Below are 13,618 nucleotides of genomic sequence, written 5' to 3'. Positions count from 1 at the left end.
TGAATCTAATTGCATGTCTCTTTCTAGATAGAAAAAACTTAACTTTTTCCCCTTAGACCATGTGTAATTGTAAAATGGAATGCATAAAAATATCGTCTGTTTTATATGTCTCTTATTGAACTGACTTTAAAAATAATTTGATTTTGTTTCTCAAAAATCATATATTCCTTTTGGCATTGGGTCAGAATATAGTGAAGAACAAACATGCCTCAGGTAGTACAGAGCAGTTTGTTGAAGTGAAGACATTTCATCTGACAGTGACTACCAAAGAATTGTCTTCAGTTATTTATTCGCTTCTTACTTTGAACCCAAAGAATGTGAATAGTCCAATAATGAGAAGCTACAAATGACAATAAAAGCAGGATGATGGAAATTACAAGATTAGAAATCAAAACCAGAGAAGCAAGAAGAACATAGATTTGGCTCTTGCGTTTCTGGCTCCAGAGTTTAAAAGGAAATTACATGGTTCAGATTTTCAAAGATGAGAAAAATAGATACCCCAGGAGTGATAAAGATTTTCTTAACACTGAATTCTGAAAGAAATATGTAACATGGGATTGTATATAGGGAGAAGGAAGGTCTTTACAAATAATTTAGCATGTGGTTTTTACCTACTAAAATTAAAACTGATGTTCATCTCTGAGTGGTAAGTAACATGGATTAAAAATGTATTTTCCTGGCCAGGCACGGTGGCTCACGCCTGTAATCCCAGCACTTTGGGAGGCCGAGGTGGGCGCATCACCTGAGGTCAGGAGTTTGAGAACAGCCTGGCCAACATGGTAAAACCCCATCTCTAGTAAAAATATAAAAATCAGCCGGGCGTGGTGGTGGGCACCTGTAATCTCAGCTACTTGGAAGGCTGAGGCAGAAGAATCACTTAAACCCAGGAGGGGAGGTTACAGTGAGCCAAGATTGCGCCACTGCACTCCAGCCTGGGCAACAGAGCAAGACTCCATCTCAAAAAAAAAAAAAAAAAAAAAATTACTATCCTCTTTAGGAAAGCTGGTTAGTAGTTTGGAACTCTTCCCTTGATGAAAAAGTTTAGGTAGCCTTCTATTTTGTTACTGTGGATTCAGGGTTACTAAACTTGGGTTCTAATCAAGTCCTACCCTGTTGTATCTTCTATGTGGCACTAGCCAAAAAAGAAGAACATGTCGGCCTACCAGGTGTTCTGTAAAGAGTATCGCGTGACCATTGTGGCTGACCATCCAGGTATAGGTAAGAACTTTGCTGATCTGTAGCGCTTTTGCTTTCCATTTATATCTTGAAGCAGTGCAGTTAATTTCTTCTTCCTGTAGCATTAGAGCATAGATAATCTTGTTTCTTTCCTCAGCTCTGCAAATCACTTTAGATTTTGCCTTAGTTTACCTCATCTGTAAAAGAGATGAACTTTCTATACATATCTCTTAAACTGATAAGGTGGGAAACTACATAAAAATAAATGTTATAAAGCACATACATAAATGCACAAAAATATACAATTGTTTATTTCCAAGATTCTACAATTGGCCTTTTCCTTAAACTGCCCTCGGATATAAAGTTATAATGAGATGTCTTGTATTATATTGTTGTAAAGATGCTCTTCAAGTTACAATAGTGTTACATCCCGATAAACCCATTGAAAGTTGAAAATACTGTAAGTCAAAAATGCATTTAATACACCTAGCCTACAGAACACATTTAAGGTGGGCCTTAAATGTGCTCAGGACACTTAACATTTGCCTACACTTGAGCAAAGTCATTTAACACAAAGCCTGTTTTATAATAAAGTGTTGAGTATCTTGTGTAATGTATTGAATACTGTACTGAAAGTGAAAAACAGAATGGTTGTGTGGGTACTAGAAGTACAGTTTTTACTGAGTACATATGGAAAAATCAAAAGTCAAACCATCATAAGTCAGGGACCATCTGTATTTGTCTCTGTATTAGAAGTTAATGAGGTGAGACACATGTCACTTAACCGCTTCAGATTTCATTTGGCTAATGTGTAAAATCGCTGCCCTACCAACTCCAAAAGACCGCAGTGAGGCACACATGAATATGCTTTATAAAGCATAAAACTGTTATACAGTGGAAGGGTAAGATTACACATCTAGAGGATTGCTTCTGAGCTGCTCTAGGGAAATCCTTCTTTGGTTCTAATTGTTCAGAAATTTGGTAAAAACCTAACATCTTTTTTCAAATTCTACACATATTTTTTAACCTAAGTTGATAGGCCTTGTATTGTGGGATCAAATTAAAGACACCAGAGGGAGGATGCAGTGGCTCATGCCTATAATCTCAGCACTTCGGGAGGCTGAAGTCGGAGAATTGCTGGAGCCCAGGAGTTTGAGACCAACTTGGGCAACATAATGAGACCTCATCTCTACAAATAATAATTTTAAAAAATAGCCGGTCACAGTGGCTCATGCCTGTAATCCCAACACTTTGGGAGGCCGAGGTGGGTGGATTACATGAGGTCAGGAGTTCAAGACCAGCCTGGCCAACATGGTGAAACCCTGTCTCTACTAAAAATACAAAAATTAGCCGAGCATTTTGGTGCACACCTGTAATCCCAGCTACTCCGGAGGCTGAGGCAGAAGAATCACTTGAACCCAGGAGGCGGAAGTTGCAGTGAGTCAAGATCACTCCACTTCACTCCAGCCTGGGCGACAGAGCGAGACTCCATCTCAAAAAATAAATAAATAAATAAATTTTAAAAATTAGCTAGGTGTAGTAGCCCGTGCCTGTGGTCCCAGCTACTTGGGGGGTAGAGGTGAGAGGGTGGTTTGAGCCCAGGTGGTTAAGGCTGCTGTGAGCTATTATCACACCACTGCACTCCAACCTGAGCAACAGAGCCAGACTCAGTCTCAAAAAAAGACACTAGAAAGATGCTTAAGGAATAAATCCCTAGGGAGTAGATGGGTTAGGAGTTGAGACTGTCTTGTGACCATCAAAACATCCCCTTCCCTATAGAAAAAAATTAAAAGCAATGGGATTGGGGTTGGTTTTCTCAAAGAATCTTGGAATATTTAAATCTGACCTTCAAAACCCTTTTCACAGTTTTTGCTCTCACCAATCTTCTGTTTTGTTAATAGCTAACCCTTTACTGTATTGAGTGTTTTACTTTTTTATGCCAGATTTTGGGGAACTTAGTAAAAAACTGGCTGAGGTGTGGAAGCAATTGCCGGAAAAAGACAAACTGGTAAGTACACTTTCTTACAAACGTATTTTTCAGTGCTTCTTGCCTTCCAAAATACCTAATTCTTCCATAGACCAGCCAGCCAGACAGCACTGAAAATAGTGAAGAAAATTACAAATCAATAGAAAATGGTTTAGCAGAGGAGATTAACACTGTTAGTGCCAGTTCACTGTACATGGGGATTTAGCTATAGCAAGGCTGTCTTTTCTAACCTAGTCTAGTTTTTTCCAACAGTGTTACATTTGAGCCAAAAGATGATCTAAGTTGAGGCATAACTAAAGTGTTAAATTATAAAATCAGAGCCCTTTACTGAAAACACCTAGTAATCAGTCATGGTCTGAGAACTGAGGAAAGTTATCCACTTAGCAGTCACTGCAGACAATAAAAACATGAGAATGTGCTTACTAGGTAACCAGGTTCAAGGTCATTATCCTCATCAACCATTACCAAATAATGTACCCTACTGTCAAGAAGCTAGTAAGACACTGATAAACAGTCATATCTGGACTGGGCATGGTGGCTCACACCTGTAATTCCAGCACTTTGGGAGCCTGAGGCAGGTGGATCACCTGAGGTCAGGAGTTTGAGACTAGCCTGGCCAACATGGCGAAACCCTGTTTCTACTAAAAATACAAAAAATTAGCCCGGCTTGGTGGTGCATGCCTGTAATCCCAGCTACTCGCGAGGCTGAGGCAGGAGAATCGCTTGAACCACGGAGGCAGAGGTTGCAGTGAGCCAAGATCTCGCCATTGTACTCCAGCTTGGGCAACAAGAGCAAAACTCCATCTCAAAAAAAAACAAAAAAACAGTCATATCTGAATCATTGAGACTTATGATATGAAGGTCATATAGGAGCAATATGTCATCTAGATGAACAACTATTTTTCACCCAGATAGATTATCCTTAGTTTTTGTTTTCCATGTTATTGTCATCCTGCTGTTGTGTTGGTATTGCCAACCAGCAGATTAGAAGAACCACAGAGACATTATATTGAACCAGATGTTTAATCTGTGATTTTACATTTCAACTTACAGTGATCTAAAAATCAGTGCCAAGATTTGACCATTAGCATTGAGGAATGTTTATAGTCCTCTACTAAGATATTAATGTAGGCCGGGCACGGTGGCTCAAGCCTGTAATCCCAGCACTTTGGGAGGCCGAGACGGGTGGATCACGAGGTCAGGAGATCAAGACCATCCTGGCTAACATGGTGAAACCCCGTCTCTACTAAAAAATACAAAAAAAAAAACTAGCCGGGCGAGGTGGCGGGCGCCTGTAGTCCCAGCTACTCGGGAGGCTGAGGCAGAAGAATGGCGTAAACCCGGGAGGCGGAGCTTGCAGTGAGCTGAGATCGGCCACTGCACTCCAGCCTGGGCGACAGAGCGAGACTCCGTCTCAAAAAAAAAAAAAAAAGATATTAATGTAGTCAGCTGTCTGAAGTCAGTTCAGTGACCCCCAGCTTAAAAGTTAGCATTAACCCTCTGTTTGCCTGCCTCCTACTATTGCCTTTCTTTTCTCCATTTTGTTCTTTCATAACTGCTTTTCCTTTTACTTTTTTGTCCTTTTAAATTTATTTTAATTTAATGTTCACTGATGTGATTGCAGATTTGGAAGCAAAAAGCTCAGTATCTGCAGCACAAACAGAACAAAGCAGAAGCCACAACTGTGAAAAGGAAAGCATCCAGCTCAGAAGGTTCCATGAAAGTCAAAGGTAGTGACCACATCCCCATCCTGCTTTTCTCTAAAGCATGTGAATTTTGCTTCCTTGCTAAGAAACTGGGAAAAAAGCTTGCAATATTAGAAGTGGACCTTGATTCCCAGGTATTATTACTGAATGTTACAGGCTACCAAAAAGAGATGTTCAAATTTAGAAAATGTAAATCAGAAGTCAGCAAACTTTTGCTTTAAAGGTCCAGAGAGTAGACCAGGCGCAGTGGCTCCTGCCTGTAATCCCAGCACTTTGGGAGGCCAAGGTGGGTGGATCACCTGAGGTTGGGAGTTCGAGACCAGCCTAACCAACATGGAGAAACCCTATTTCTACTGAAAATACAAAATTAGCCAGGCATGGTGGCGCATACCTGTAATCCCAGCTACCAGGGAGGCCAAAGCAGGAGAATTGCTTGAACCCGGGAGGTGGAGGTTGTGGTGAGCTGAGATCGTGCCATTGCACTCCAGCCTGGGCAACAAGAGCAAAACTTCATCTCAAAAAAAAAAAAAAAAATAGGTCCAGAGAGTAAATATTATAGGCCTTGTGTGCTGTATGCATTCTCACATTCTCTGTCACATATTCTTTGTTTTTCTATAACCCTTTAAGAATGTAAAACTATTCTTAGCTCACAGGCCGTAAAAAAAAAAAAAGGAGACCATGGACTGAATTTAGCCCACAGGCCGCAATTTTGCTAATGCCTGGTATAGTTCATAAAAAGGGAAAATCAGGAAGAACAATTTTGTGTTGTTCAAGGCTGTAGGCAAGTTTTACCTGTCTGCCTCATTGCTCTGTTCTCAGCCTCTTCTGTAGGAGTACTGTCACCCCAGAAGAAATCCCCACCCACCACCATGCTCTTACCAGCCTCACCAGCCAAAGCCCCTGAGACAGAGCCCATTGATGTTGCTGCTCATCTTCAGCTGTTGGGAGAGTCCCTAAGCCTCATTGGACACCGTCTGCAGGAAACTGAGGTGAATACAACTATCAGCAGCGTGACTACAGTTTCCCATATAATTTGGATTCATTCACTCATTTTACATACGTATATTGAGCATCTACTTTATGCTAAATTATGCCAGGTACTCAGGTATATCAGAAGATATAATGATAACAGAAATATCTATAGAGATATTCAGTCTACCTATTAGCTCTCAAAGTTTCACTAATGATATCCTATTGAAACAATGGCACAAAAAGAAATTGGAATACCCTGTAACTTACTTTTATTTTTTTAAAATGCAGTGGAGACTGGGCGCAGTGGCTCACACCTGTAATCCTAATTTGGGAGGCCTAGCTGGGAGAATCGCTTAAGGCCAGGAGTTCAAGACCAGCCTGGCAAGCATAGTGAGACTCCATCTCAAAAAATACATACATTCAAAAAATTTAAAAGAAATAAAAATGGGGCTGGGCATGGTGGCTCATGCCTGTAATCCCAGCACTTTGGGAGGCCGAGGCTGGCGGATCACAAGGTCAGGAGTTCGAGACCAGCCTGGCCAATATAGTGAAACCCTGTCTCTACTAAAAATACAAAAATTAGCCAGGCGTGGTGATGTGCACCTGTGGTCCCAGCTACTCAGGAGGCTGAGGCAGGAGAATCGCTTGAACCTGGGAGGTGGAGGTTGCAGTGAGTCGAGATCGCACTACTGTATTCCAGCCTGGGTGACAGAGTGAGACTCCATCACAAAGAAAAAAAAAGAAGAAATGCAGTGGCGGCTGGGCACGGTGGACCATGTATGTAATCCTAGCAATTTGGGAGACTGAGGCAGGAGGATTGCTTGAGGCCAGGAGTTGGAGAGCAGCCTGGGCAACATAGCGAGACCCCATTTCTACAAAAAATTTAAAAATTAGCCAGGTATAGTGGTGCACACCTGTAGACCCAGCTACTCGGAAGGCTAAGGCAGATGGATTGCTTCAGCCCAGGAGCTCAAAGGCTGTAAGCTATTATTGCTGCACTGCATTCCAGCTTGAGTGACAGAGCAAGACCCTATCTCTTTTAAAAAAACAAAAACAAAAAGGCAAGAAAAACGATAAGTACAAATTCCATAGCAGTTTTGATTACTTCTATCTACTTCTAAGAGACTTTGCATTTTTCTGTGCATTTCCAGCAAAGTCTTGAATAGATTCAATTGTATAGGAGATTAAGAGTTCTTCTATTTTGAAAATAGGTAGCAAATGGAGAAGTTAAGTACCCAGCTCTCCAGTACTCTGCGCTTAAATTATACAGTGCTATGTGCCCTAGGGAGATTTTTGTCCTTTTAAGCTTCGATTTCAAAATCACTTAACCTGCACAGCTGTTGTGTTTTGTTTCTATCATCATATTCAATTTCTAACTATACTGTCCCCTTAGCTAACTCAATAGTATAGTAGTTCCGCTTTCTACCAAGTTATAGTAAGACATTTCAGCAAAGAAGCCAGTCTAAGCTACTAAAGCCATTTTTAAGCTAAGAAATTAGTGTAGGAATGTAAAACTAATCACTTGCTTCAGTGTGGAAACTGAATTATTCAACAAATAAAATGCCAAAGGCCACAAGAGCTGAAGCTGTATCTAAATTCTTTGGCTAGTTTCTAAAAAATTTAGCAGGAGTCAAAAGAACTTCAGCACTTTCATATAGTCTCGATATCTGAATGGATATAGGTATTTCCAGAAGAAATATTCTGTGACCTTACTTATTTTTCATATTTAATCATTCTTAATTTCATAAGAAGTAAAAACGGTTTGTTTTAAGCATATTCTGAATTTTCCCAGATATTTCCATTTAGTTTAGTAAGCACAAAGGTCACCCCTTTAAAGTGCAGAATTTAGTGATTTTTAGTATATTCACAGAATTGTGAATCACTACTATTTCATTCCAAAACATATTACTACCCCTAAAAGAAACCCTGTACCCATTAGCAATTTTTCCCCATTCTCCCTCTAATCCACTTTTGGCCTGAATTTAATCATTTGCATAGATCCCTGTAATTTTACAATTTCCACATACCACTTACACTATTATTTACTTTACAGTTTTATTTAAATAAACTTATCTATGCTTTTATATGACATTCATGACATCTCAAGGGTTATATTCTATTTTTTTAATGTACATCATAATGGACATATAATTATCAAAATAATATGTTCAACAGTAAATTAATGTTCATCATTTTAGCAGTAAAACTAGAACATACAATGCATAAGTTAGATAATTAAGGCTAGAGGCTGAGCACTCTGGCTCATGCCTGTAATCCCAGCACTTTAGGAGCCAAAATGAGAGGATCACTTGAGGCCAACAGTTTTGAGACCCGCCTGGCCAACATGGCAGAACCCTGTCTCTACTAAAAATACAAAAATTCGCCAGTCGTGATGGTGCACACCTGTAATCCTAGCTACTTGTGAGGCTGAGGCAGGAGAATTGCTTCAGCCGGGAGGTGGAGGTTGCAGTGAGCCGAGATCACACCGCTGCACTCCATCCACCATCCAGCCTGGGCAACAGAGTGAGACCCTGTCTCAAAAAAAATTAAAATTAAAAAATACACATGTATATATCTCGTAAGAAAGTTAAGGCTAGAACCCAAATTGCAGAGGGACTTCATAGACATTCTGAAGTGTGTATACTTTACTGTTGGGGAACTACAGGGGTTTTTAGAGTGGAAAGGGATGAGATCAGGGCTCTCATTTACTTTTCTCTGAGAATATCTTTTATTTTAGATTGGAAGTGAAAAGAGACCAGAATTGGGGAGAAGTTATAACAATAATCCAAGTCTAGATGTGACAAAGATAAATTAGCTATAAATAACTATAGGGCAAAGGTAATGGAATAATATTGCTAATTACTTACATTTTTGGGGTTTTAGATATTATCTTCCCTATATATTAACATTTTATTGAATGCTTACCCAACTTTGGTTCAGAGTGCTTAATATGAATTACATCATTTAATTCACACTGCAGCTTTGTAAGACAGAATTTTTGTTCCCCCTATTTTACAGAAGAATAAAAAGACTTGAAGAGGTGAAGTCACTTTCTCTAGAGTTCAGCCCCTAAGTGGTAAAGCAGAGACTTGAATTTGGAATGTGACCTCAAGGTCCAGATTCTTAACCTCTTAGTGTACTGCTGCCCTCAGAACGTGTAGAGGGGAGATGTTGACAAGGAGGATGAGGGAAAGGAAGAGTCATTGATGGCTAGGCCTTGAAACTGGGCAGTTATGTGAATGGTGGTGACTCTGGCAGAGAAATGGTTGCTAAAAGGAGGGCTAGATTTGGATGGGAAGGTTATTCTTCTTTACAGCATGTTGAGATGGAGAAATATCCAAAAGGAGAGACCCAAAAGACAGCCAGAAATGCAATTTTGAAGATCAAGATGTTAATAATAGTCATAATTACTGATATTTTTTGAGTACTTAACCATGTATTAAGCACCATCCCAAGTATATTATATCTATTATCTCAATCCCATCTGCTGCAGATGCTGTTAGTATTTTACAGGCGCAGCATAGTAAGCAACTTGCCCAGGTACAAAACAGTGAGTAGTGGAGCCAGGATCTGGACCCGGGCAGTCTTGAATCCAGAGCTCATTTTCTTAAGCACTCTGCTGTGCTGCTTCCCAACATGACGTATCCTCACAGTGCTTCTAGTTAAAGCAGATTATACAAGAACTGGGCAGTAGCAACAGTCTTTCTTATCTCTTTGAATCACAAATATATAGACAATATGAATTACATAAAATGTTAAAATTTGAACCAAATTCACCTCTCTTTGAGAGTGAACAACTCAACCTAGAAAAATTATATCATCAGCTATCAAAAGCTACATACATGTAGGGTTGTAGGATTCTCATAGTAATCACATCTGAGCTATATTTGTGGAGTTTATAACAGATACACTTTGCAAAGGGTTGTAGGATTCTCATAGTAATCACATCTGAGCTATATTTGTGGAGTTTATAACAGATACACTTTGCATACATAATCACAAATCTTACCAACAGCTCTCCAGAGTAAGTAAAGCATTTTTTACTATTCCTGTTAAAGAGACAGAAGTTAAGTATTTGACCTCCCCAAGGTCACATAGAAGGTAAGATGGGCTAGGATTATAGAAAGGAAACCTGGGAATGTGTTGTAAAAGTTTTCTTTCTAAACAACTTACAGAGTTATCAGAGTAAACTTTCCATTTCTGCTATAAAGTTTCGAATTGTAAGATTAGAACTGCCTAGGATTTAAAGTACTGTGTGAGGAAGTCAGCCCGAACACAGAGAGAGCATCAGGAGTGTGACTCAAGCAACAACCTCCTCTCCTTTTCAGGGTATGGTGGCTGTGTCTGGCAGTTTGTCAGTGCTTCTGGATTCCATTATCTGTGCCCTTGGCCCCTTGGCATGTCTCACCACACAACTACCTGAATTGAATGGCTGTCCCAAACAGGTCTTGGTGAGTTTTCCCTGGATTTTTAGGGTCAGACCCATTGGGCATCAGAGATGCCCTGCCTTAATGAACACTGTCAGACACAGGCTCATAAGGCTTTGTGACACATAGTGCTTCCTTTATCTGTTAGCTCATGGAACATGATGCTATATTATCAAATGCATGCTGTGCTTTCACTGAAACTAGAAAACAAGCCATTTACCAAAATAGAAGAAAGAAGCATTCTAGCCCTTGAGGTACTGCAATTCCTGTGTTTCCTGTTTGCTATTCTACACCCAAAGACGGTACAGGAATTGTCTCCCTCTTTTTTACTAGGATTAATGGGAGAAGTTAGCAGAAAAGTTCCTAGCATAACAAACAACAGGATGCCGTCTTCATTCTCACCTGTTTTTCTAACTCCATTTGATTTTTTTTATCTCTCTCCTTGAACAAAGAAACATGTCAGGAAACCAAGGTAAAGTACTCTTCAGTTGAACATTTTTCTTTGTTTTGCAGTCAAACACACTAGACAACATTGCTTACATCATGCCTGGACTGTGACAGCAAAGAATCCTGGGACAGAAACCTTATCCTACACCATTGCTGGTTTGTGTATATATGACTGTTCCAGATTCCTTCACTGGCCTCTGGGTGTAGGTTTTAAATTTTTATATCTATACATACATATATACATATATATATAATGTACAATATATACATAGGACTGTAACTACTTTGCTTTTAATAATTTTATGAAATGGCAAAGGTTTAGCCAAGAGGAAAGTTTGGCATGAATACAGGCTTGGGATTCTTTTTTCTCCTGTGGTGGATAAATCTGCCTTAAAAATTAATGTAACTTGGGGGTTGGGGGCTTGTTCTGGGTGCCAAGCGCATCTCTTTATGGACAGCTAAAATGTGATTATTTTCCAAACTCAGTTGGACCTCCAGACCCATCACTGACCATTTGCCTTACCTGTCTTAGTCTGAAATATGTAATAGGAAAGATAACGGGAAAATGCCAGTTGACTGAAAATTCAAAGCCTTTCAATTTGAAGTGACCTAGGTGGGAGGTGATAAAATTTGTTCCCATTATAGTTATGAAGGTGGCTTAGGTGAATTGAGTAGGGGGTTCATTCCAATTCCTACTGTATAGGTGTCCATGTCTCAAAATTTATTGTAATCATTGGTACCATTGGCGGCCTCAACAGAGGCCAAGGAGTTCTGTGAGCCCTGGCAGCAAAAAACACCTTGGAGGGTGAAGCTGTCAGTGCCATCAGTTGACCTCCATACATTCTGAGCTAACCCAGAATATTTAGTATGCAGAACTAAGAGCTAGTGTCTTTCACTGGCGGCATGAAGTTAACCACCAAGTCCTCACAAGCCGTGCTGCTTAGTTACTTGGTGGTTATGGATAAACTTTGCCCAGCATGATTTTTGGATTCATCTTATCGGTTCCCCTGGCGGGCAGATACACAGTGTTCTGCATTCCACATGTAAGTGAATTGCAAAAACAGAACAAAACTCACTCTCTTGTAGGTTTATTTATGTGTGTGTGAATGTGTATTTTAATTATGTGTATTTAACTCTTTAAAATCTCTTAGATTTTAATTTATCCTGTAAATTTCTGTATATATAATTTAATAACAAAAGCCTCCACCAGCAACAGCATGTGGAAGATGCAGATTTGTCATTTCTCCTTCCTTCCCTCCCTTCCTTCCTTCTTTCATTCTTTCTTTCCTTCCTTCCTTCCCTCTTTCCTTCCTTCCTCCTAATCTGTTCCAAAAACTCTGAATCATCTACATTTTAAGGTATTTTACCTCAAAAATGAATCATTGTGTTAGGATTCTAATTCTTTACAAAGAACTTCATGGGCTTCAATAATGTCTAGAAAGTAAAATAAAGAGGAATGTTACCATCCCCAGCTGCCCTTATTTCCAGAGAACCAGACTTTTGCTTCCCAGTTGGAAAGAAGACAGTTGAGCACCTCAGGATGGTTTTTAAATCTGGTGTGAGATTCTCTGCCAACACCAAGCTCTGAGCTAACTGTGCTTTCTTCTCCTGGCCTAGACAGCACTGCAGCATCAAAGTAGATCTTCGGGGACAGTGTAGCCCGTCTGCATCCTATTTAATTTCTTCCCTTCTCCCCACCAGTGTTGTCACAGGGCTATGTTGCTTAAAGGTATTCTGGCTGCTGAATCCCTTTCTCAGCTCAGAGCAGTTTTGAGATTTAATTGGGAATACAGAGAAAGAAACAGGATTGTTTGGGAACCAAAATCAAGAGGAACAGAAATCTTAACTTGATTTCATGTATTAGAACATTGGGCCGGGCGCGGTGGCTCAAGCCTGTAATCCCAGCACTTTGGGAGGCCGAGACGGGTGGATCACGAGGTCAGGAGATCGAGACCATCCTGGCTAACACGGTGAAACCTCGTCTCTACTAAAAAAATAAAAAAAAAAAAAAAAACTAGCCGGGCGAGGTGGTGGGCGCCTGTAGTCCCAGCTACTCAGGAGGCTGAGGCAGGAGAATGGCGTGAACCCGGGAGGCGGAGCTTGCAGTGAGCTGAGATCCAGCCACTGCACTCCAGCCTGGACGACACAGCGAGACTCCGTCTCAAAAAAAAAAAAAAAAACATTGTACCATGCCTCTTCTCCATCTGGAAGTTTCCTGTTTGACACAGGGTATCTAGGAGGGGCGGAGAAGACATGGATAGTACAGGAAGACATTAATCCTAGCATTGTCATTTATATACATTAATGAAATCCTGATGAGGACCTGCTTTTTGTTTGTTTTCCTTTGAAACCCAGCCCTATTGTATTTGTATTTAAAATTTGTACACATTTGTATAATAATCTGTACCTTGTGGTATTTGGTACTATTAGAGGAAAAACTTTGGATTCAGACCTTCTTGCAGCTTTTATATCATTGTTTTATTTTGTTTTTTAAATAAATTCTAGTGGTTTGATCCAAATCCCATTACAGTTGTATAAAGAAATAAAATTTTGTACTTATATTATTAAAAATCACATTTTTAATATTTGTAGTCCAGTCTCAGCTGTCTTTTCCCTAATCATGATAATCATAGTTGCTATGAAATTATGAAACCTGTTTTTCACTCTATTCTACCATTATTTTCTTAAGAAAAATATCAACCCACAATGGAGATTAAATTTCTAATCTTAGCCATTTTCCTAATATACTCCTTACTCTGTTTCTATTAATTTTAACATTGTAGAGGCTCTCATTTTCTCTTTTGCAAACTGCAAATGTAGTGAATCTGATAACGGCACCTCCATTTATTGGCAAACAAAACTATGTGCATTATGGTATTGGCCTAAATCAAGAAAATCTTCGT

At 39.7% G+C, this 13,618-nt stretch overlaps 1 protein-coding gene across 4 annotated transcripts in view; it reads left to right on the top strand.

Moving 5' to 3' along the window:
- Positions 1-13,306, top strand: part of HMGXB4 (HMG-box containing 4) — a 39,627-nt gene extending 26,321 nt beyond the window's left edge. For all 4 annotated transcript variants that reach the window (XM_007975588.3, XM_007975589.3, XM_007975591.3 and 1 more), the window contains 6 exons: positions 1,137-1,218; positions 3,120-3,184; positions 4,788-4,893; positions 5,689-5,858; positions 10,170-10,292; positions 10,782-13,306. In XM_007975588.3, the coding sequence (XP_007973779.2) occupies positions 1,137-1,218; positions 3,120-3,184; positions 4,788-4,893; positions 5,689-5,858; positions 10,170-10,292; positions 10,782-10,826 (591 nt within the window). In that variant the 3' untranslated portion in view covers positions 10,827-13,306. The remainder of the gene's footprint in view (positions 1-1,136; positions 1,219-3,119; positions 3,185-4,787; positions 4,894-5,688; positions 5,859-10,169; positions 10,293-10,781) is intronic.
- Positions 13,307-13,618: the final 312 nt, after the last annotated feature.

This window comes from Chlorocebus sabaeus, chromosome 19 (genome assembly GCF_047675955.1).
Source record: "Chlorocebus sabaeus isolate Y175 chromosome 19, mChlSab1.0.hap1, whole genome shotgun sequence".
Taxonomy (NCBI): domain Eukaryota; kingdom Metazoa; phylum Chordata; class Mammalia; order Primates; family Cercopithecidae; genus Chlorocebus; species Chlorocebus sabaeus.
The sequence above is the reverse complement of the archived record's forward strand: the minus strand, read 5'-3'. Positions and strand labels throughout refer to the sequence as shown.